Source organism: Ursus maritimus, unplaced genomic scaffold (assembly GCF_017311325.1).
Source record: "Ursus maritimus isolate PB19 unplaced genomic scaffold, ASM1731132v1 scaffold_32, whole genome shotgun sequence".
Classification (NCBI taxonomy): domain Eukaryota; kingdom Metazoa; phylum Chordata; class Mammalia; order Carnivora; family Ursidae; genus Ursus; species Ursus maritimus.
Window position 1 is genome coordinate 6,335,498 of NW_024425786.1, and position 24,622 is coordinate 6,360,119.

Genomic DNA, 24,622 nt, shown 5'->3' on the forward strand with positions numbered 1-24,622 from the left:
AATATATAAGCAAAGGAAAAACAATGAATGTGATCCAAGAGTTTCACTTCTAGGTTTAAACACAAGAGAAATGATAATATACGTCCACACAAAAACATGTGCGTGAATGGTCACAGAAGTCTTATTCATAACAGCCAAAAGGTAGAAACAACCCAAATGTCCACTGACTGCTGAATGGATTAAAAATGTGGTCTATCGGAGGCGCTGGGCTGGCTCAGTTGGTTAAGTGTCCAACTCTTGATCTCCTCCCAGGTCTTGATCCCAGGGTCAAGAGTGCAGGCCCCACATTGGGCTCCACACTGGGCGTGGAGCCTACTTAAAAAACAAAAAGTCTGGTATATCTGGGGCACCTGGTTGGCTCAGTCGATGGAGCATGAGACACTTGATCTCGGGGCCGTGGGTTCGAGCCCCATGTTGGGCGTAGAGATTACTTAAAATAAATAAATAAAATGCTTTAAAAATGTGGTCTATCTCTAGAATAAAATATTATTCAGCAAAACCAAGAAGTATTGACACATATTACAACAATCTTTGGAAAGATTATGGCGAGTGAAAGAAGCCAAGCACGGATCACATATCGTACGAAATATCCAGAATAGGTAAATTTTGTCAGAGACAGAAAATAGATCAGTGGGCGCTTAGGGCTGGGGACAGCAGGAGTGATCTGCTAATGGGTGGGGGTAAAATGCCCTAAGATGAGATTGCGATGGTGGCATAACGCTGTGAACATACTAAAACACTGTTGAATTGTATACTTCAAATGACTGGGGTCTAGATGATGTGAATTCTATCCCAATAAAGCTGTCAAGGAGAGAAAAACAACCTCCAAGTTGTTAGGAGGCTCATTCATGAGTGGATCTATGCATGGGTTTTATTTGCTTCTCTTTATCTGTCTCTGCTTTCTAAATTTGACTACTTCTGTAAACGAGAAGGACTATTTTTAAAAGATTATGTTTTCCGGTGACAACGCACCCTAATATTTCAGCTTTGTCCCTTTCTTTTTTTTTTTTTTAAGATTTTATTTATTTATTTGACAGAGAGAGAGACAGCCAGCGAGAGAAGGAACACAAGCAGGGGGAGTGGGAGAGGAAGAAGCAGGTTCATAGCGGAGGAGCCTGATGTGGGGCTCGATCCCAGAACGCCGGGATCAAGCCCTGAGCCGAAGGCAGACGCTTAACCGCTGTGCCACCCAGGCGCCCCTATCCTTTATTCTTAACTGTGGTCAAAACACATGACATAAAATTTACCATCTTAACCAAACAAAAACGAAAACAAAAACAAAACCCCCCAAAAAGCAGGGCCAACAAATCGCAAGATCACCATGAGTTGGTGCTATTAAAACTGCATGCGTTTTTAGAATTAGCTAGAATGATGTTACGCAAATTTCAAACTGAAAAAATAAAGTATTATCAAGGCATCTAGTCAAGTCTTCAAGCTCGAATCTCTGAGGTTAGCTTCAGATGGAGCTGGAGACCCATGTCCCCAGTGAGCTTTAGGACAGGTAGAAATGAGATTTTGTGGCAGATAGAGTATATAGGAAGGCCCAGTAGGACCTAGATAAATGCTTGTTGACTGGTATTAAGAAAAAAAAAATTCCTTTCTTTTCTGAAAGCAGAGGGAGCTTGTGAACCAAGGTCAGAATGAAAGGGACAAAGCTGGGGGCGCCTGGGTGGCACAGCGGTTAAGCGTCTGCCTTCGGCTCAGGGCTTGATCCCGGCGTTCTGGGATCGAGCCCCACATCAGGCTCCTCCGCTATGAACCTGCTTCTTCCTCTCCCACTCCCCCTGCTTGTGTTCCTTCTCTCGCTGGCTGTCTCTCTCTCTGTCAAATAAATAAATAAAATCTTAAAAAAAAAAAAAAGAAAGGGACAAAGCTGAAATATTAGGGTGCGTTGTCACCGGAAAACATAATCTTTTAAAAATAGTCCTTCTCGTTTACAGAAGTAGTCAAATTTAGAAAGCAGAGACAGATAAAGAGAAGCAAATAAAACCCATGCATAGATCCACTCATGAATGAGCCTCCTAACAACTTGGAGGTTGTTTTTCTCTCCTTGACAGCTTTATTGGGATAGAATTCACATCATCTAGACCCCAGTCATTTGAAGTATACAATTCAACAGTGTTTTAGTATGTTCACAGCGTTATGCCACCATCGCAATCTCATCTTAGGGCATTTTACCCCCACCCATTAGCAGATCACTCCTGCTGTCCCCAGCCCTAAGCGCCCACTGATCTATTTTCTGTCTCTGACAAAATTTACCTATTCTGGATATTTCGTACGATATGTGATCCGTGCTTGGCTTCTTTCACTCGCCATAATCTTTCCAAAGATTGTTGTAATATGTGTCAATACTTCTTGGTTTTGCTGAATAATATTTTATTCTAGAGATAGACCACATTTTTAAAGCATTTTATTTATTTATTTTAAGTAATCTCTACGCCCAACATGGGGCTCGAACCCACGGCCCCGAGATCAAGTGTCTCATGCTCCATCGACTGAGCCAACCAGGTGCCCCAGATATACCAGACTTTTTGTTTTTTAAGTAGGCTCCACGCCCAGTGTGGAGCCCAATGTGGGGCCTGCACTCTTGACCCTGGGATCAAGACCTGGGAGGAGATCAAGAGTTGGACACTTAACCAACTGAGCCAGCCCAGCGCCTCCGATAGACCACATTTTTAATCCATTCAGCAGTCAGTGGACATTTGGGTTGTTTCTACCTTTTGGCTGTTATGAATAAGACTTCTGTGACCATTCACGCACATGTTTTTGTGTGGACGTATATTATCATTTCTCTTGTGTTTAAACCTAGAAGTGAAACTCTTGGATCACATTCATTGTTTTTCCTTTGCTTATATATTGATATAGGGCCCTCCTCCCCAAGAAAGGGACTAATTTTGAACATACTGTTAAGTAGTTTGTTTTCTCCCCCCACTTAAAAACATACTCTGAGACATCTTTTCATATCATTAAATATTTCTAACCTATAATCTGAAAAATGAATTAGTGTTTTGGGCAAGATACAGCTTAAGTCTGGAAAATGATATTTAGGGGGTGGAATTGAGGGCAGTTCTCCAGGTGTGCCTGCCTCAAACCATCTGGAAGGTTCTAGTATTATTTTAACAGTAAAGTCAACGCACAAGCAGCTTGTGTATGTGGAGTGATGCACAACTTTTAAATATTAACAATCCAGTAATAAGGGGTAACAAGGAATCCTTTTGGTTGGGAGTTTGGGCTACTTATTTCCACTTGGATATTTTCAGCCCCAGGATTCCTTCCCCAACAGAGGCACTGCAGGGAGCGGTTAAGTGTGTGGCTAGTGAGGGGCCACTGGGGGGCTTTACCCTGTTCTCGCTCCTGGGTGACCACTGACCTCCTGCCCGTGGCAAGAGGTGTGAACTGGCAACAGAGCAGACTTCCCGAGAAAGGTTTTAGGGATTTCTCAATTCAATTTGTAAACACGGTCACTTTGGGTATGAAGAGGTCTAACACCAAGTACATAAAAAGTACCTACGGGCTCCTGGGTAGTCTGCTCGTCCTTCTGCCTTCCCACCCCCACCCCCAGCCTCCCGCCTGTGCTCTCTCTCTCTCTCTTTTGTTAAAGATTTTATTTATTCATTTGACAGAGAGAGAGAGAGAGAGCACAAGCAGGGGGAGCAGCAGAGGGAGAGGAAGAAGTAGTCTCCCCGCTGAGCAGGGAGCCCAACGTGGGGCTCGATCCAAGGACCTGGACATCATGACCTGAGCCGAAGGCAGATGCTTAACGACTGAGCCACCCAGGTGCCCCAGAACAATTTTTTCTAAAGGAAAAGGATATCAACATGACTTCATAACATAACCTGTTTCTCTCACTACCTTTAACATCCATTTCAGATCTATTCCCCTTCTCATCTCCTGGGGCACTTAACAGTTTCCACGGTGTCAGGCCGCGTGGCGTTTTATTATACGCCATTCACCGATTTTCCATTTTGTGGCTAATTGGGCTGCATATCACTCCTCTCTGGAGGAAAGCACCCCTAACTTAGCCCTCAGGATTATACCAAGTTCAACTAAAGACAAACTCATGAGACACGATTTGCAAACATATAAGGAAACAAGCCATTATGAGTGAGAGTTGGCAGAAACTATGAACAACAGACTTAAGTCAGCAAAAGATTTCAGACTGTGGAACGATCAGATACGGAAACTAAATACCTATGTATGACAAGAAAAAGGAGTTAAAAATTGAGCAACAGAAGAGACTTCTAAAAATGACCAGATGGGGGCGCCGGGCCGCCTCAGTCAGAAAAGCGTCTATTGGTATACAGGTTGAAGGAAAAAGTCCATAGATGATCCCAATATCTGTGGAAAAGTCAACAATCATTTATGGTAAGAATGCTCTCCAAGGTCGGCATAGCAGGGAAATTCCTTAATCTTAGTGTATTAGTTTGCTAGGGCTGCCATCGCGCAGGACCACCAACTGAGTGACTTACACAACAGAAAAATATGTCTTCCCAATTCTGGAGTCCGGAAGTCTGAGATCAAGGTGTCCCCAGGGTTGGGTCCTTCTGAGGCTGTGAGGGAAAATCTGCTCCAGGCCTCTTTCCTTGGCTTGTGGACAACCATCTTCTCCCATCTCCCCTCTATGTGGCTAACTTTCCCCTTTTTATAAGGACACCAGTCATATTGGATTAAGCCCCACCCCAATGACCTCATTTAAAAAATGTTTCTTTTGGGACGCCTGGGTGGCTCAGTCGGTTAAGCATCTTCCTTCGGCTCAGGTCCTGATCTCGGAGTCTTGGGATCGAGTCCCATGTTGAGCTCCTTGCTCTGCGGGGAGGCCGCTTCTCCCTCTGACTGCTGCTCTCCCTGTTTGTGCTCTCTCTCTCTCTGACGAATAAATACAATCTTTAAAAAATAATAAATAAAAAATTAAAAAAAATTTTTTTAAAGTAATCTCTACCCCCAACAAGGGGCTCGAACTCATGACCCTGAGATCAAGAGTCACATGCTCTACTGAGCCAGCCAGCCCCCACCCCCAGTGACCTCATTTTAACTGAATTATCTCTCTAAAAACTTTGTCTTCAAATTGGTCACATTTGGTGGTTGCTGGGGGTTAGTACCTCAACATATAAATTGGGGGGGGGGTGCACAATTTAGCCATAACATAAGCTAGGAAATTCCTTAATCTGAGCAACCATCCTTTTGAGTCAGAAACATAACACGGATCCTCACCATTACCGATTCTACTTAGTATTAAATAGGTGGTCTTAGCTAATGCAGTAAGATAAGAAAAATAAATGAAATGTAGAACTGGAAAGAAACCAAACTGCCATCATTTGAAGATGATATAACTGTCTGTCTATATCCTTGCTGCCCAACAGAAATATAACGTGAGCCACATATGCCATTAAAAATGTTTAGTAGGCATATCAAACAAAGTAAAAAGAAGCGGGTGAAACTAATTTTAGTATTGTATTTTATTTAACCCAGTAGATCCAGAATATCATTTCAATATGTGATCGATACTAAACTTTTCATCAGATATTTTCATTCCTTTCCTTGAGCTAAGTCTTTGGAATCCAGCGCATATCTTAAGCACACAGCACATCCCACTTTACCCACACTTCCGGTGCTCAGTGACCATGTGTAGCTCTTTCTCCGGCAGGAAGGTGCTTCAGAAGTGAGTTAGGAGGGCACCTGGGTGGCTCAGTTGGTTAAGCGTCCCAGTCCTGATTTCAGCTCAGGTCATGATCTCAGGGTCATGAGATCAAGCCCAGCATCAGGCTCCATGCTGGGTGTGGAGCCTACCCAAGATTCTCTCCCTCTCCTTCCACCCTTCCCTCCCACCGCCACCCCCTCCACTCTCTCTCTAAAAAAAAAAAAAAAAAAAAGTAGCAGCAGATGGGAAGGTCTGTGTTCTGTCAGGCTCTGGGGCAGCTCACACACGCTGCTGATCGCTGGCTCACCTCTTCGGAAAGGAGCCCAGGCGAGCCGAGGCAGCTCCGGCCCCTGCCCGATCTCCTCCAGCCAGGTTTGCGGGCGGCCCTGCGGGGAAGGCGCTGACTTCTCTTGCAGGCTGCCCACCCCACTGCAGGAGGAGGCTTTGAGGTGGTGAAAGACCAACGTGGGTCTGGCTCACCCTTGTGGGTTCCAGCTACCCTTCCTTTCCCCACTTCACGTCCATCTTCCCTGTTCAACTGCCAGCCGACACAGCAGCACAGCCAGAGGAGCTAGTCACCAGCTCCCACCCGTGCCCAAGGTCAAAGCCACACAAGAATCCTTTCTTCTGTAGTTGATTCCTGGTGATTCTGATAAATTCTAATGGGTACGGGAAGAACAGGAGGAGATGACTGTAGTTAATTGTAGTGTAATAACGGTATGAAAATCCACAAGTCAACGGTGGATTTCCCAAGAAGGAAAAACTAAAAACAAACAACAACAGTAACCAGCCCATCTCATTTGTTACCGTTGGGAATGACTGTTATGCGACCTCCCTTCTCCGAGCACTGGTACTTGAAGGAAAAGAATTAGAGCATTTATCCCAGTAGAACATACTCTATATTTTACAAGAACCAAGTAGCCTCAGTTGATGAGGGAAAGCTCTAGGTACACAAGAATCCCAGCTAACAAACGTAGAATGAATGGGAGAATTAGAAAATAAACCTTTTCCCTTACCAATGCCCGCATGCCTGCCCTTCCAGCGGGCCGAAGTGCCCTTCAAGCCCCAAGCCCGGGAGTGGACCGTCACTGTCCGGATGATCCCCCGTGTTTGAGCGGTTTCCGGATCTGCAGACGGGAGTTGGCATTGGCGATTTCCTTTGGGGTCCAACCAGATCTTTTTGCCACAGCTGGGGACACTGGAGGCAAGCCTCTTCCCTTTCTTTCTTCTTTCTTTCTTTCTTTCTTTCTTTCTTTCTTTCTTTCTTTCTTTCTTTCTTCTTTCTTTCCCTCATTCATTCATTTATCTGACAGAGCCCACAAGCAGGAGAAGCAGCAGAGGGAGAGGGAGAAGCAGGCTCCCCAGGGAGCAAGGAGCCCGATGCAGGACTTGATCCCAGGCCCCTGGGATCGTGACCTGAGACGAAGGCCCACGCTTCGCCAATGAGCCCCCCAGGCGCCCCGAGGCAAGCCTCTGCTGAAGTCTGAGCTACTCAGGGCTGTGGCCACAGCAGCGAAAGGCAAGGAGAGGTTGTATTTCGAGCGGTGCAGTGGGCGAGCCCGAGGAGAGGACCCGCCGACGTTGAGGGAAAGCAGAAGGTAGGAGAAGCATGCTGGCCTCCCCTGCCCGTGTTATGGTGCATCTGTTCTGTGGAACGGGCCTCCACCGTGACCAGAATGATCTGCAGTGTCTGTGTGATGCGGAAAGGTGCCCGCGGTGTAGTGAGGGGAATAGAATCAAAGCTCTGGGCCACACGTGTCACGAGAACCCAACTGTGTGTGCTTGTGTGTGTTCGTGTGTGTGTGCATCTGGAGAACGTGTAGAAGGACACACACCGGACGTCTAACAGTGGCGACCCCTGGGGAGGGGCTGAAGGGAGGAAGGAAATGGATTTACTCTCACTCCTCTACATCCTGCTGGGATATTTTATGTGTTCCTTTATTTATTGCGTTTCTTTTCATTTCGTTTTGTTTTGTTTACCACAAGCATTACTCCTTGTGGTGTACAATTTTTGGAGCCCACACATGTCTGCTTCTGGCTGGGACTCAGGTACAAGAAGGGGTGGCCGGGGCAAGAGGGGATGACATCCCGTGTGTCCCTGGGGAGGAGGGGAATGGTCGGGGAGAGGGAAGGCGGGGCAGAGCAGCCAGCCGCTAGATCAGGCCGGGTTTTTATCTTCCCTTCCTCCCTTTCCCCCAGCTGCGTTAGGAGGGACAAGCTGGATACATCCCTTGGTGGCCTCCCCCCCCCCGCCCCCCACATCCTCCAAGGTCCACTGTGGCCCTAGGCCATTTCCTTTCTGTGGGGAAGGGCTTGTTTGAAGATAAGTTTTCTTGCTGTGCAGAGCTGCCCCTGGGCTCCAGGGGTAAATAAAAGCGATCCATCATTTTCTTCCCCCTCTTTTTGCTTTGTCTTCCCTGGTGGGGCGTTAAGGACAGGCCAGGGCCTGTTTCTAAAAGTCCCTTTAATTATTTAGAAAAAGTCCTACATAATTGAAGCAGAGGGAACCCAGGAATCGAATGCATAGTTGCCACGGGATACATGGAACAGAAAGTGCAAATTTAGCGAACAGGGCTGTTTTGATTCGCGAACTGCCCGGATCTCCTGGGAAGGGGTTTCTAAAGACGGGTAATGCCTTTGCTGGTCCTGGAGGGCCCCTCAGGTCTTGAGTAAGTCCACGCACCAGGGGGCTGGCAGTGCCAACCCAAGGGGACCGCGTGGCCAGGCGACTGGGTCAGGGCTGCCTCCCCGGTGACCCCTGGCCTGCTGGCAGGCCAACTTGAAAATTTGCTGTTGTAATTTTTGAGGTTGGGCTGATTGAAAGTGACACAAAGATCGTCGGTGACTAGGGTCTCTTGAAGATTCTTGCCATTTTCGAATACTGTAAAGATACATTTTATTAGTTGGGGGACTCCTCGGAAATCAAGCCGATGCTGTTTTTGTTGATTTGTGTGTCTGTCTGTATGTCTGTGTGTCCTGAAACTGCAGATAACTGAACCGGCCCGTCCTCCCCGTGCCCTGGTTTGTTTTCCAATGAGCTCGTATTGCCCGGCTTCTAAAGACCAAAGCATCAGCAATGCAGGGCACCACCCCTCTTTGCAGTTAGCACGTAAAGAGAAAGATTTCTTTCTTTCTTTCTTTCTTTTTTTTAAGTTTTTATTTTTTAAGTAATCTCTACACCTGACTTGGGGCTCGAACTTACAACCCCGAGATCAAGGGTCGCACACTCTACCCACTGAGCCAGCCAAGCGCCCCAAGAGAAAAACATATCTAAGCAAGGGCTGTGGAGTCTGAGTTGAGTCCTGGGGTCTTAGACTGGGTTCCTTTGAAACACTGCAGAGGTTGCCAGGGGAGTCTCTGGGGGGAGATGCCCCGTGGCTATGAGGAGGGCAGGACCCAGCCTGGGCAGAAGGTGAGCCTGGTGAGGCTGCAACTGAGGCCTGTTCTATGAGAAAGCTCTGGTCTGAAATTGAGCCGGGAGGGCTGAGCCTTGTCGCCAGGTGGAGGATGGGTGCCTGCCGCGGAGAGGGGATCTAAGTGTGACTGTATCCCGTCCTACCTCTGGTTGCCCCTGACAACTGCATGTTACCTGAGAAAGTTACTTCATAGCTCCACGCCTCAGTTTGCTCCTCTGTAAAATGGGTCAAAAACACCCTAACTTTCAGGGTTGCTTTAAGGATTAGAGATACAAAACACACACAGAGTTTCTAGCGCAGTGCTGGTGTGGCTAGTAATACGCAAAATACACAAGGGTTTTCCGAGACTCAGTACGAGAAAAATAACGTGCCATATCTCATAAGTATTTTAAATATCAGTTACATGCTGAAATGATGTCTTGGATATATCGGATTAAATAAAATTTATTACTCAAATTAATTTCACCTGTTTTTTAAAATTTTTTTTAAACGTGGCTACTAGAAAATTAAAATCACACACAGGGCTCATCAGATATACGGATACTGCTCATACACGGGCAAGACTGTCTAGAGTCTAGATTCTAGACAATGTTCTTGGCTATTCCATCAATCCATCAGTGAAAAATTATTCTTAGCACCCATGATGCTAATTAGCAAACCATCTGGTGTTGACTGGAGATAAAGAGAGCCCTAGTGGGCTTTCCATGAGTCTTTCGAATGTAAGTTCTAACTACTTCTGGAGTTTTGCGTTTCCAGTTGAGCAGAGCTGGCTGTCCCTGGGATGTCGATTGAAACTAAGTCACATGTACAAAGGGTGCTGAAGGATTTTAGAGTAAATTGCAGGCACTCGAGCAGCCTTTCCAAGCCCTTCGCTCTTGAGAAGACCTCTGTGTTGTCGCTCAAAGTGGGTCCGACAAATATGTTCATAATCGCATTCAGAATCTTCTGCCTGAGAAGAGAGGAAGTGGAGTGCTGTTTTAGAAAGCATTTCATCCAAAATGGTTAACGTATTTATAATGGGCGCTTATGGGAACACTCATTTACGCCCAGCAGCTCTTTCTCCACTGTTGTTAAATGAAGAATATTTTACCGTAGAGGGCGCCAAATACACCCCCTCATTGTTTTCGCCTTTTAAAGAAAACATGACAAATTAGTGACCCGGAAGATTTGAATAAAAAACACACCAGGGAAATCATTGTTTTGAGTTATTTTCAGCTTAATTAATTCACTTTGGCTGTCCAAACTCATTTTAGGTCTGCAGGCTAGTTTCAAACAAAATGTTATGACAGAGCTCATACCAAAGATTTGGGGCAAGGATTTCCGTTTGCCGAACTGTCATCCCAAGCTAAACAAATGTCAACAGAGTATCCTTAGGCAAATTAACTTTCCCCTGAATGGGTTCTTTTATCTCATGCATCTGCATTCATTCCCGTGGGTACTTTCAGGCTGGGCTAACGTCTTTAGATACACATGAGTGATGGAAACTAAAAAAAAAAGAGTAATGGGTCATTTGGGAAAAGTTGGTCCTGGTCTAAATAAAATTATTCCTCTATCAATTTCAAGGAGTCTAAAAAATCTATTTCAATTTCTTCTACTGATTTCAAGGATTCTAAAATTTTTTTCTTCAAAAAGTTAAGGAGAATGATCATGTGACCCAGGGATTTCACTCCTAGGTATATACGTCAAAGGATCAAAACCAGGTATTGAAACAAATACTCATACACAAATGTTCACAGCAGCACCATTAGCAGTGGCCGAATGGTGGGAACAGCTGAAATGTCCATCAACAGATGAATTTGATAAATATATCAAATTTATCAATGTATCAAATGTGATATATTTATATAATAGAATATTACTCAGGCAAAAAGGGAATGAAATGTTAATATAATGCTATACATGGATGAACCTCCAAAAATTATGTTAAGTGAGAGTCCCGTATAGGATGGTTCCATGTATATAAAATAACCAGAATGGGGCGCCTGGGTGGCTCAGTCGTTAGGCGTCTGCCTTGGGCTCAGGGCGTGACCCTGGCGTTCTGGGATCGAGCCCCGCATCAGGCTCCTCCGCTGGGAGCCTGCTTCTTCCTCTCCCACTCCCCCTGCCTGTGTTCCCTCTCTCGCTGGCTGTCTCTCTCTCTGTCAAGTAAATAAATAAAATCTTTAAAAAAAAAATAAAATAAAATAACCAGAATGAGTAAATTCCCAGAGAGAGAAGCAGACTGGTAGTTTCCAGGGAGCGAAGGAAGGAGGGATTGGGGAGTGACTGTTTAATGGGTACAGGATTTTCTTGGGGGTGATGAAAATGTTTTGCAACTAGACAGATTCACAACATTCACAACATTGTGAATATACTAAATGCCACTGAATTGTACTCTTCAAAAACGTTGATTTTATGCTGTGTAAATCTCACCTCAATTTAAAAAAATTAAAAAAATTTTTTTTTCACTCTTTCTGTAACGAGTATTATAGGGTGGTGTGGGGAGCGGAATTTTCTGAATAGCCAAACGACCTTTTAGGGGCATCCGTGAATTAGGTTTCCCGGGTCAGCCTGGCCTCTCCCTAATATCGCAGCAGGGAGACACCAAACTCATTCCTCTTTCATCGTAGATCCTTTATTCCTCTATAGACCAGCTGTTTGCAATTGCACTGTGGATCCTGTATGAAACTAAAAAAATAAGTAAATAAAAATCTGCACAGTATTTTTCTGACCACTGGATGTCATGAGCGCACAGTATATACTTCAGCTGGAAACCCTGCACTCCGAGGAACTCCGCTTCTTTCAGTACGGCGGGGTCCTCCGTATGTCTGCGCAGAGGGCATGGGCCAGTGATGAGCTGTTGAAAAATTTTGCTTGTGCAAGCACGACATTGAGAGGCATTGAGAGTACCTTTCGGCCTTAGACGGTACAGAGCCTCGCTCATTTAGCAAATCAGAATAAGGACAAGTAGATGCTTGTTGTCACTCACTATCTTATTTCCCATTGAATGGTCTTTAAAATTTTTTAAATGTATTCTTTTTAAGTAGGCTTCATGCCCACCACAGGGTTCAACCTCGAGACCCTGAAATCAAGAGTGGCCTGCTCTACTGACTGAGCCAGCCAGGTGCCCCCCCCCCAATTGAATAGTCTCTAATTCCTCTAGAGAGTAACTTCTCCGGAGTGTAACCTCCTGAGAGTAACTTATCCTGAGTGCCGTTGACCCCACGTCAGAATTGTACAGCTATGGAATTTCCAGGTGTACCCAGCTTTGACATCAGCATGTCCTCATTTACGAAAATACTCTTGGTCCCTCTCTAAACTGGGGCAGTTAGGGAGGCCTGACTGTGCCAACCAGCAGCTCTAATTACCCCTCTTGGTTGTCATCTGTGACAACCGTGGAAATCATCTGTGCCAATAACATTGCTAACTTTTTTTTTTAATTAAGAAGGAAGGTCAATGAATTAAGTAGGAAGTAAATTTGGGCTCTCGCTAGTTTAAATCTAATACTTCCAAGGACACTAGGTTCTTTACCCAACCCCCTCCCCCCGCAGGTGGTCTGTCTGCAAATTATAAGGATTTGAATGGTTTGTTCAAAGCCAATTCAGGAAGTGTTGAAACCTGGGCTTAGAGAAATTGGAACCAAGGGGCTGGAGAAAAAGAATATAGCCACAAAATTGGATAAGACATCTAAAAAATACATTTTTCTTCCTTTCTTTTTTTTTTTTTAAGATTATTTATTTGAGGGAGAGAGAGAAAGTGCTTGCAAGTGAGGGGGAGGGGCGGCGGGAGAGAGAGAGAATCCCAAGCAGACTCGCTGCTGAGTGCAGAGCCAGACACGGGGCTCAGTCCCATGACCCATGAGCTCATGACCTGAGTGGAAACCATGGGTTGGTTGCTTAACTGACTGAGCCACCCAGGTGCCCCTGCATTTTTATTTCTATGAGGTATTCAAGAATAGGGGATGTAAAGTAGCAGCCTGGCCCCTGAGCAAACCTAGGAGTGAAGGAAGGGAATGCTTGTACTTTAAGAATGCACTCAAACTCTCCCCATCCTTAATGCTAACAACCTCTAATATGGAATAAAGATCAGATTCAGAACTTAAAAAAGAAAATTTAATCATTCTTTAGAATGATGGCACAAGAAGAAATAGGAAGGACTGGGAGTGACAGGTGGGTGTTTTAGGATGAGTGGCCAGAGAGACCTTCTCTTAAGAGATGTCCCTCCGCCAGTAAGCTCAATGGGATGAGGGAGGAGTCAATTGAATATCTGGGGGGGGAGAGCCTTCCAGGCAGAGAAACAGCACGTTCAAAGGTCCTGTGGTGAGAGCACATTTTATAGGAGAATAGCAGGAAAGGGGGGCAGAGTGGTAGGAAATGCTGTTACCCTGAGTGAGACCAAAGACATTGGATGGTTTTGAGCAAGGATTGCAATGAGCTGGTTCAGGTTTTAGAAGGTTCTCTATGGCCACTTGGAGAATAGACTATAAGGGAGGACCTGAGTAGAAGTGCGAGACCAGGTGGAGGCTACTACAGGTGTCCAAGCAAGGGAGCTGGTGCCTTAGGCCAGGCTGGTAGCAATGTGCGGGAGAAGAAAGGTGGTCAGAAATATTTTGAAGGTAGACTTGACAGGGTCTGTGAATGGGCTGGGTGTGGGGGGACACTCACACTTACTATGTTTCTTCCCACCTTCAGGTTTTTGCTGATTGCTCTGCCAGGAACCCCACCCCTCACCCCCAGCTCTTTACCTGGCTGCTGCTTCTCAGTCAGGCCTCAGCTCAAATGTCACCTCAGAGAGGCCTGCCCTGACCACCCGACTGATGTCCTCCTCCTTCCCTTCCTTTATCTTCTATGCCATTATGCTGCTTTATCTTCTTAATAAATTTATTGCCATTTGAAATAAAAGTAAAAAAAAAATTTTTTTTTTTAAGTAGGCTCCATGCCCAGCATGGAGCCCAACGTGGGGCTTGAACCCATGACCCTGAGATCAAGAGTCGCATGCTCCACTGACTGAACCAGCCAGGTGCCCCAATTTTTATTGATTTTTTATTTATTTTTATTTCTTTAATTTATTTTTAATATTGGTTTCCTCCAACCAGAATGTAAGCTCTGTGGAAGCATAGCTTAGAAAAGTGACAGAAAAAAAAAAAAAAAGAAAAGTGACAGAAATATTGTATATTTGTGGATATATCTCTTAGGAATGCTTCCATATGCACGTGACAGATCTCCCAACTACCGGAGACCCAGACGAAAGGGGTTATTTCCTCAGATAACAAGAAGTCTAGAGGCAGTTGCTGGCGGTGCGTCAGCTGCTCTGTGAAGCCATTGAGGCCTCGAATTCTTCCTCTCATTCTGCTCTGCCATCATTAACATGCTGGCTTTTTACCTTCGTGGTCGCAAGATAGCTGCCACGGTGCCACGCATCAGACCTATTTTAGGACCAAAGAAAGAGGAAGAAACAATGTTGGCAAGCTCTCCTCTTTTCTTGCCTGTTTTTATAAGAAAGCAAGAGCTTTGCGGTGCCTGGGTGGCTCAGTCCGTTAAGCGTCGGCCTTTGGCTCAGGTCATGATCCCAGATCCTGGGATCAAGCCTCACTTTGGGCTCCCAGCTCAGTGGGGAGCCTGCTTCTCCCTCTCCCTCTGCTGCTCCCCCTGCTTGTGCTCTCTTGCGCTCTCTCTGTCAAATAAATAAAATCTTTAAAAAAAGAAAGAAACTGTTAAAAAAAAATGAAAGCAAGCAAGCAAGCAAGCTTTCCCAGGAGTCTCCCCAGCCGATTTCCCTTTATGTCTCATTGGCTAAAAGTGAGTGGTGTGGCTACTATTAGCCACAAGAGGAGCTGGGACGTGGGCAAAGGGAAAGGGATGGTTGGTCGGCAATGGTGCCTTCCACAGTTGAGTAAATGAACTAAAAGAGATTGATCAATGACAAGATGACACCTAAGGAACCAAGCAGGCCCAGGGAACACAGACCAAAAACTCAGAACGTCTTAGGAAGCGTGTTTGTTCACTCATTCGTTCGTTCCTTCCTTCCTTCCTTCATTCCTGTTTTGTTTAGGGTTTTTGTATCTAAATTCATGACCGATATTATAATGTTTCCTTATTATGCTCTCCTTGTTAGAATTTGGTGCCAAGGATACACTGGCCTTATAAAATGAGTTGGAGAGAATTCTCTTTTATTGGCAAATGTTTTCTGCAAAGGGCCAGATAGTAAACACATGAGGCTTTGCAGAGGCTATGGTCTCTGGCGCAGCTCCTCACCACGCTTGTTAGCGTATGAGAGCGGCCGCAGACGGGGGTAGAGCAGACAGGGCCGAAGGCAGCCCACAAGCTGTGGTTTACCTATCCCTGCTCTAGGCTGTGTTTTGTGTAAGTTCAGAATTATTTGTGTCTCAAATGTTTGAGAAAACACTCTTGTAATACCTCACGGGCCTGCTTTTGATTTGTGAAGATGTGTTTAAACTGTTGATTCAATTTCTTTAAAAATTACAGGATAATTCTGCTTGTCTCTTTCTTTCTTTTTTTTTTTTTTTTTTTTTTAAGATTTTATTTATTTATTTGACAGAGAGAGAGACAGCCAGCGAGAGAGGGAACACAAGCAGGGGGAGTGGGAGAGGAAGAAGCAGGCTCATAACGGAGGAGCCTGATGTGGGGCTCGATCCCACAACGCCGGGATCACGCCCTGAGCCGAAGGCAGATGCTTAACCGCTGTGCCACCCAGGTGCCCCGATAGTTGTCCATTTGATCTATGTTTGCACATCAATGGACAAAGAATTGTTCATAATTCACTTGTTAATTGTGATTATAAATATATATATATAACATATTATATATGTCAATTTTACTCTATCTTACTACTCTATGGAGTAAAATTTACCATTCTAACCACAAAAATTTTAAAAATTTAATTGTGGTAAAATATTCATGACATAAAACTTACCATCTTAGCCATTTTTATTTTTTTAATTTACTTTATTTATTTTACAGATTTTATTTATTTATCTGAGAGAGAAAGAGAATGAGCAGGGGGGAGGTGGGGAGGGAAGAGGGAGAAACAGGCTTCTTGCCGAACAAGGAGCCCACACGGGACTCGATCCCAGGACCCTGGCATCATGACCCCAGCAAAGGCAGACGCTTCACCGACTGAGCCACCCAGGCGCCCCGCCGTTTTTATTTTTAATTGTTCATTATTTTATTTGATTTTTGTCATTTTATTTTGTTTTGTGTTTTCCTCGCGATAAGCGTACTCTCGAATCCCCGTCTTAGCCCCGTTAAACGTACAGTTCGGCAGGTGCCACAGATCCAGAACGGGACAGCGGAACCATTTTAAGTGTATCAAGCACATGGACAATGTTGTGCCGCCACCCCTACCACCCATCTCCAGAAGTTCTGTTCCCCAGAAGTTTTCCAACTTCCCAAGTAGAAACTGGACCCACTCAACAGCTCCCCTGCGCCTGGGCCCTGGTAACTTCTCTTCTACTTCCTGGGTCTATGACTCTGCTTGCTCCAGGTACCTCCCGTAAGTGGAATCACACAGTGTGTGTCCTTTTGCACCTGACGTCTTTCACTTGGCATGTTTTCCAGGTTCACCCTGGGTGTAGTGTGTGTCTCTCGGAATTGCATTCCTAGCTCACGCTACAGTGGTAATGACTTTTTTTTGGGATATCTACACGTATCAACTTAATACACCGTCCACCTTAAACTTACACAATGTTAGATGTCAATTTTATCTCAATAAAGTTGGAAAAAGTAAATAAATACAAATACTTTCCTTCCTTTTAAAGGCAGAATAATACGGCATTGTATATATATGCCACATTCGGTCTATCCATACATCTGTCAAAGGACATTTGGGCTGTTTGCATTTTTCGGCTATTACGAATAACGCTGCTGTGAACATGGGTGTGCAAGTATTTGAGTCCCAGCCTTCAATTGTTTTGGGTGTGTATCAAGAAGCGGAGGGGCTCCTGGCTCAGTCAGAAGATCATGAGACGCTTGGTCTCTGGGTGGTGAGTTCGAGCCCCACATTGGAGATTACTTGAATGAAAAAATAAATCAAAACTTAAAAAAAAAAGTAGACTTGCTGGATCATATGGTAATTCTTTGTTTAGCTTCTTGAGGAATTGCCAAATGGTTTTCCTTCATTACTAACTGTGTAATTGAAGTTCTACACATTGGTGATTGCATAAATCATCCATGTACACTTCACGCAATCATCTCAACTCACCACCAGGTTGGAATCCCCGCTGGCTCTCCAGAAGGCCCCTTGTGTCCCTTCCAGTCACCTCCACCACCGGAGACTGGTATTGCTTGCTTTGGAACTTTATATAAATAGAATCCTTTTGTATTTATTCTTCTGTGATTGCCTTCTTTCATTGAACATATCGCGAGATTCCTCCGTGTAACTGCCTGCAGCAGTGGCTAATTCATTCCACTGTATAAAATACCACCGCGGGGGCGCCCGGCTGCCTCAGTCAGTGGAGTGTGCAACTCTTGATCTCAGGGTTGTGAGTTTGAGCCCCATGTTGGGTGTGGAGTTTACTTAAAAATTTTTTTAGGTTTTATTTTCTAACTGTTGCTGTTATATAGAAATACAATTGCATTTTGTATCCTGTCCTTGTATAATCAACTTTGTATACTCACTTATTAATTGTAATAATATATTTGTTGATACTTTTGGATTTTCTATGTACCCAGTTACGGCATCTGTGAATAAGACGGTTGTATTTCTGCCTTTCTAATCCCGAAAGCTTTGTTGCACTGGCCTGACCTCCAGGTAAATTTTAAATTTTAAGTTGGGGTAGCAAGTGTCCTAGTCTCTTTCCTGATATCAGAGGAAAGCTTCCAATATTTCACCCTTAAGTACGATGTTTGCTGTAGAATTTTTTGGTAGACATTCTCTATCAGATTGAGAAAATTCCTCCTTTCCCCTAGTTTCCTAAGCGGTTTTTTCTTTTTTTAATCATAAGTGGATTTGATTTTCTCTTTTGGATGGTGAATTTTATTGATTGATTTTTTCTGCATGTGTTGAAATGTTTCTAATATCTTTTTCTTCCATTTTTTGTTGCATTGATTTTTGGATGTTAAGCTAACCTTGCATTCCTGGGACAAACCCAACCTCTGGGGACATATTATCCTGTCTATATATCCCTGCCTTGGCGAGCTCTGATGCTTTCCAAGAGATTTTTCAAAAAACTAATTTGTCCTTGGGGCTCCTGGCTGGCTCAGTCAGAGGAGTGTGCAACTCTTGATCTCAGGGTTGTGAGTTCCAGCCCCTCGTTGGGTGCAGAAATGACTTAAAAATAAAATATTTTAAAAAACCTAATTTATCCAGCATTTCTAATTTTCTTGGTGGTAGTGTTGGTAAAAAAAAAACAAAAAGTGAGGCTCCCTTTACTGAAGTGAAAAAACCTTGAAGACTAAATTTCAGTATATCTGTTACATTCTCCTTTTCACTCTTAAATCAATATCACAGAGGTGTGCGTGGGCACAAGCAAAGTTCTCTACATTTCTGAAGCAGAGGCTGCCCCCCCATGCCAGACTTGTGTTTGGTGACTCTGTCTCTCTTGATGCTCATCAAGGGGTGCTGGTCCTGCCCGCTCCTGGAAGACTGACCACACTGGGTCTTTGACACCATCTCCTAATGTGCTACTGACACTTTTTGAGGTTACTGGGTTGCTGTCGCAGTCCAACTAGCTGACCCTGGTCATACCATTGTGACCATTAAGAGCTCAGAGAAGTGCCCAGCAATAGGTATTCTCCCCACAGATCAGCCCTTGTCCATCTTGTTTCGCCACCGCCCCCATCATTCCTGGCATGTTTCATGACATTGAGTCTAAATCCAGTTTTCAGTGGCTTAAAGTTTCATTTAGCTTGGTGGGTCCCTACATCCTTCCTTGGGGTAGGCTGAATATTGCCTTTGTCCCAAATGTCCATGTCCTAGTCCCTGGAACCTGTGAATGTCACAAGAGACTTGCAGATGGGATTAAGGATCTTGAGATGGGGGAGATTATCTTGGATTTTGGGGGTGGGTCCTACATGCAACCTCAAGGATCCTCATAAGAGGGAAGCAAGAAGATCCAAGGAGGAAGTAGGAGGTGTGATGGTTGAAACGAGAAAGTAGGAGATGCGATGGTTGAAACGAGACGGGAGGGATTCCGGGAGGGCGGCCAGTGGCTACAGAAGCTTGAAAGGGTGAGGGAATGGATTTTCCCCTCAGAGTCTCCAGAAAGAACTTGTCCTGTCAACACCCTGACTTAAGCCCAGTGAAACTGATTTTGGATTTCTGACCTCCAGAGCTGTACGAGAACAAATTATGTTGTTTTCATCACTGACTTCGGGGTAGTTTGTTACAGCAGCAAAAGGAAACTGATACAGCCTAGTGACACAACCATTCGCTGGGGTGGAAGGGGAGAGTCAGAACTCAGTACAGATTTGGAATTGCTTACTGACCAGTTTCGGGGTGGAGCTGAAAGCCATGTACCTGTCCTACAGAAGGCAAGTGGGGGTGGAGTATGTGAGAGGATATAGGCAAGACTCCGGCCTGCTCCAAGAAGTAGAAGGTCCAGCCAGCAGGTGCAAATAGGACGACCCATTCCAACAGCAGGTCTTACGGTGAGTTTACACAGATAAGGGGCTCAGAATGTTAATGGCAGGCTGGGCTGTAAATGTTGTCAGGAATTTGGTTCCAGTTTTGTTAATACTTAAACTAATAATAGAGAAGATAATTTCCCAAAACCAGGGTTTTGCTCCGGGTGTTTTTTTGATGTGGGTTACTAGAAAAAGGATAGATATGATGGTAGATATGATGGCAGAACATGCCTGCTGGTAGACACCATAAATGCTGCATTCTAGCGGAAAGGATGAATCAGAAGATACCCTATAAGACTGGGAATCTTTCCAGGGAGGCTGGTGAGAGAAAGCATGGGCATCCCTACTGATTTCGGGTGGATATGGCTGAACACTCTGCAAGCAGATTATTTAATAGGAGGATTTAGTTATGTTAATGCCTCACTTCTACGGACATAGCTGAAAGCCAGAAAGGAAATAAAAATTTTTTGGGTAGTCAAAAAAGATGTTTCAGGTGCACCTGGCTGGCTCAGTTGGTAGAGCGTATGACTCTTGATCTCAGGTTGTGAGTTCAAGCCCCATGTTGAGTGTAGAGCTTACTTTAAAAAATAAAATAAAATAAAAGATACGTTAAAAAAAAGATGTTTCAGAGTTTGCATATTTTGGTTTTAGTACAAACTTTGGGCTCTCAGTTCAGCTCTATCTATTCTTCTTGTGCATGTAATTCTAAATGTGTAGTCAGTCATCTGATTTCTGGCCAAACAGATAAAAAACAGTACATAAGAAGCCAGGAGATGAGGGCAGACAAACAGACAACCCTAAGAGGAGACAGTCGGCAGCCTGTGTGAGCAATGCTAACTGTAAAAAATAAACATATACACACTGGTACCCTCCAGACACCCTTGCTGCCCAGCCCTGCTCCAGCCTCACAATCTCCATATGGTCCACCAATGAAAGGCTTAACTCCTGGCAAAACACGGGGCTTCTAGACCTTGTTACAGCACCAAGTCTCACTTCTGTCCTGATTGGTTGTGCCCTGGCCTTATCAATATTAATAATTAGAATATCACCCAGGAACATCAGTGTATATTGCTTTAATAATAAAGCTAGCTAACTTTCCCCCCTCAATATCTAAGAAATCCGAAGATATAACAGTTAGGGGTTGTTTCGTGTAGGGAAAACAGTCTTACGTAGTTATAGGCCCAGTGAGCATTAATATAATGACAATGACAATTGGTGAGCCTCAGTCATTAGGAAAAGCTTAATTACATTCAGCTTAATCTGTTTAAGAAAACAGGCATGAGTGTGATACATTTGAGAAGTTTTAATCCAAAAGAGACTAGGTGTTAGTACTTATATAGAATTGAGCCTTTAACCATCTAGAAAGTTCACTTGAACAGAATGACTCATTCTTCAGGATTCCAGAGTTAGCACTCCTGAATGAAACAAAATGGTGGCCCGTCTGTATTACCGCTACCAGAAAGTACATATTCCTTGGTAGCCGGATCCATTCTTCTAGGCTAGTCTTACGCAAACCAGAGCACTGGCGCACCTGGCCTGACCTGACCACCCCTCCCTGCTCCCCTGGGCTGATCACCCCGCCCTGCTCACTTGGGTTGATGGTGCTTCCCTGTTTACCTGGACTGATCACACACCCTGGCCTCTTCCTTCTCTTCGCCTCTGTGGGTCTCTGTCATGGAGCTGTGGTGGCACTGAGGAAGAACAAAGCTCCCTTCTCATTTTTGACATGGTGTTACGATGAAAATGGCATACTTGTCAGCTCATCTCAGACAGTCGCTCAGGACACAGGCCTAGAAAAACAGGAGTTTAGAATAAGACGCAGCCTTGATGAGCCGGTGATGTGGTCGGATAATGGCAGAAGCGAGTTCAGAGTCGAATGCGACACCCTAAAAAAACAAATTAAAATGAAACAAAAGCCTGAACCAAAACAAGCAACGTGCTTCGTCAACACGAGAAGGAGGAAACTCATGTCCACAGTTAATGGAAAATTTTATGGTTGAAGAAGACAGTGAGTTAGAAAGTAGGCAATGAAAGGGACCCTGCTTGACTCTGTGTCGACTGTGTCATTGGAGTCTGCCACCTAGGCGAGGGAGGGATCCTCTTTCTCTAGTACGATGCCCTCCCTAGCAGGTGGGTCCTGGCTGGTCCGATCACGTGATTAAGTAATTACTCACTCTAACCACCTATGGTCCGTGTTAGCCAGCAGCACAGCCGCCCAGCCGCCCCGGCTCTTGCCTGAGCCAAGGATTGGGAGAAACTGGGGCAAGGCTGCAGGTCTGACGACTATATTGCAGGATGCCTCCACGGGGAGGTTGCTAAAATTACAGGCTCGCAGGTGCTTATTGTGAGGACTCTGTGGGGCCATAAAAGGGCCGGGGCTCCCTAGGCATCCCCAAAGCACTAAGCGCAGGACAGGGGAACCTGCGGGAAATGGAGCCACGGGTGGTAGCAGACACCCTCCAATTCCCCGGCAGCGCTGTCTACACCAGCCCCGAGCCCTCCTGCCTGTGAGCACGGGCCCTGTCTCCTCGCACTGCCCTGGGGCCACCTCCTCCCTCCCTCTCTCTTTCTCTGCAGGCCGCCCCTACCCCTCACCCAGCCCCCTCTCCCTCCTGTCTCCCCTGCTCGGGGGCTCCGTACCCCCAGCTGCCAGCAGCGCATGACCTTTCAGGCTCTCTCTGCTCTCCCTCCTTCCCTAAGTCCTACTTCAGACTCCCAAGAAAAGTGCTCAGACACCTCGGTTTGTGTTTCCCTGCCCGCTGGATGTCAGGGGTCCTTGGTCCGTTGGAAGGTGCTTGGCGTCCTTGCTGTCCTCAGGAGAGGTGGTCTCACGGAATCCATGAGGTGGCCCTCTCACAGGGCCGGGGCCCAGCAGGCAGGACGCGACTCACTTTGCAAAGACCAGAGAGCGAGCTTCTCACTTCTGAAAATGTGGAAGAGAGTTCCGGGGCGGGGGAGAATGAGCCCTTCGTTTTTACCTCTAGCTCCCGCACTAACAGGCTGGCTGACGATGAGAAGTCACTTTCTTTCTTCATCCAGGGAGGGATCTGGATAGAGGATACTGCCATCTGCCATGTACCAGGGGGCACGTTCTATTGTGAAAGCCTATTCAAGGTGGGGAAACTGAGGCATAGAGGGGCTGAGTCACTTGCTCGGGGTCACACATGGCTCATCAGTGGCGGAGTGGGGATCTGAACCCCATCACTCTGGCTTCAGAAGAACCCTTGCTCTTGGCCAGGCTCCATTCGCGCTGGCACGTAGCAGGTCCAGTGTCCCCGGGCTCCAGGGAGAAGGGCGCCACGAGCTCGGGCAGCGGGGTCGGGTTAGCGCTGCTCTCCTTGGTGTCTGGCCAGCGCCCCAAGCGCCCTGCGGGGACGCCGCCTGCCCTGTGCCTTTGTCCTCTCTTGAAGGGCATGGGAAATGCCTGCCTGTCAGTAGGTATAAACTCAAAAGTTTCTCCCTCAGCTGGTTTCAAGGACTGTTTACCCGAGTAGACATGGGAGGATTAGGCCCTCCGCTGATCCAACCCGTTTGGGTGTGACCAAGCGGGCTGCAGCTGTCAGGACAAAGGCTTCCCATGGAGAAACAGGAGGCCCACAGGAGCTCGATGGCCCCGAGGCACGCCCTGGGATGTGGTTCCCGAGCTGGGGCTCCGGGGTCTACAGGCGGTTCGAGAGTGACGCTAAGAACACAAGGGCCTCCAGGTGGGACACTGGTCCCTGCCTAAGCGTGGGGGGCCAGGCCATTTCCCAAGAGAGCGGCCGAGGCAGCCCAGGTCTGCAGGGGCAGCCTGTGTGGACTGCTGATGGGCAGGAAATGCCAAGCCAAATCCGGCTGGGGTTTCCAGGCCCCTGGGATGGCCCTCACCCATTCCCAGAGTCCCCAATTGCCAGGAGCAAGGGCACAGGAAGTGTCATTGTCCCCGGGAAATCCTCCCCATCCTGCTTCTCTCTGCCTTGGGCCTTTCCCTGTCCTGCGGCCACTCATCCACAAAGGGTGCACTGTGTGGTCCTTCAAGTGAGTTTTCATAAGTTAGGACATGGAACAACCCAAACCGTGGGCTCAGTGCACATGACGCCAGCAGGGCTCGGGCAAGTGCACGCCACCTGGCCCCGTCACCCAAGTCACAAGGACCATTGTGGGAAGGTGTTATTGTTTTACTGGGTGCAGCTGAGGGTGGGTCAGTCAGCGAGACTTGGTAAATTGTTATTTACAGTTTCTGAGCTTTTAAAAGAAGAGCTGCCCCAGGATCAGCGTGGCTCCGGACCTGCGGTACCATGACGGCTCTGGCCCTGCTGCTGGCTCTGTTCTTCCTGGGCGCCCGGGCCCAGCATAGCTCCAAGTGGACCTACTCAGGTAAGCCCCCACCCCAGGGGCTGCACCTTTCCTCGGTACCCTCACCTGCTGGGGCTGCCCCTCCTGCCTACGGAGAGCACACTGAACTCAGACCCCTGATCGAGACAAGGGGAGTTCGTGCTCCCTTCCCGGACCCCCTGCTTCTCCAGCAGGTGTTCTTGCTTTAGAACCTTTTCTGGCCGTGGTGCTGGTTGGAGAGCCCGCGCGGCGCCCCTGACTGCGTAGCCCTTTGCTTTCGCAGGCTCTGCACGTGGTGGAGGAAGTTGCTAGAAAGGGCTCCCTGCCATCTCACAGAGGGTTTGTGAGAGCTTTCTTCTTGGAGAGCTCATGGTCTGAGATTTACCCAGAACACTCCGACTTGCCGAGAACCCAGCAACTTTGCGCGGCCCCCAGGCTGCTGCCTCCCAGTAGCCATGACCCTGCTGAGACCCAGATGTGCACATCTGGACCCAAGTCACCCCTCCCATGGGGGGGGCGAAGAGAGCTCCTGTCCCTGCCCTCCTTTTAATGCCCTGCACTGAAGGATGGGGCTCTGGAGGACCTCAGGGTCGCTGGCTGACCCACTCTCCACACGGCGCCCCCAGCTTTGGACACCAGGGGAAGCATACATTCAGGGTGGATGTATGTTCTGTTAAGTCAAGGGCAACAGA

The 24,622-nt window shown here is 46.4% G+C and overlaps 1 protein-coding gene and 1 long non-coding RNA gene across 5 annotated transcripts in view; one reads left to right on the top strand and one right to left on the bottom strand.

Moving 5' to 3' along the window:
• Positions 1 to 5,438: 5,438 nt before the first annotated feature.
• LOC121106401 lies at positions 5,439 to 6,973 on the bottom strand. Its single transcript, XR_005839017.1, has 2 exons — positions 6,655 to 6,973; positions 5,439 to 6,297 (listed from the first exon to the last, which is right to left on the bottom strand). It is a non-coding gene; the product is annotated as an uncharacterized LOC121106401 (long non-coding RNA).
• Positions 6,974 to 6,976: 3 nt separating this feature from the next.
• CA6 (carbonic anhydrase 6) overlaps positions 6,977 to 24,622 on the top strand; it is a 38,943-nt gene continuing 21,297 nt past the window's right edge. For 2 of the 4 annotated variants that reach the window (XM_008694761.2, XM_008694763.2), the window contains exons 1-2: positions 6,977 to 7,236; positions 23,833 to 23,972. In XM_008694761.2, the coding sequence (XP_008692983.1) occupies positions 23,894 to 23,972 (79 nt within the window). In that variant the 5' untranslated portion in view covers positions 6,977 to 7,236; positions 23,833 to 23,893. Of the gene's footprint in view, positions 7,237 to 17,723; positions 17,803 to 23,832; positions 23,973 to 24,622 lie in introns of all 4 variants that reach the window. The other 2 variants (XM_008694762.2, XM_040645744.1) reach the window with 2 other exon arrangements.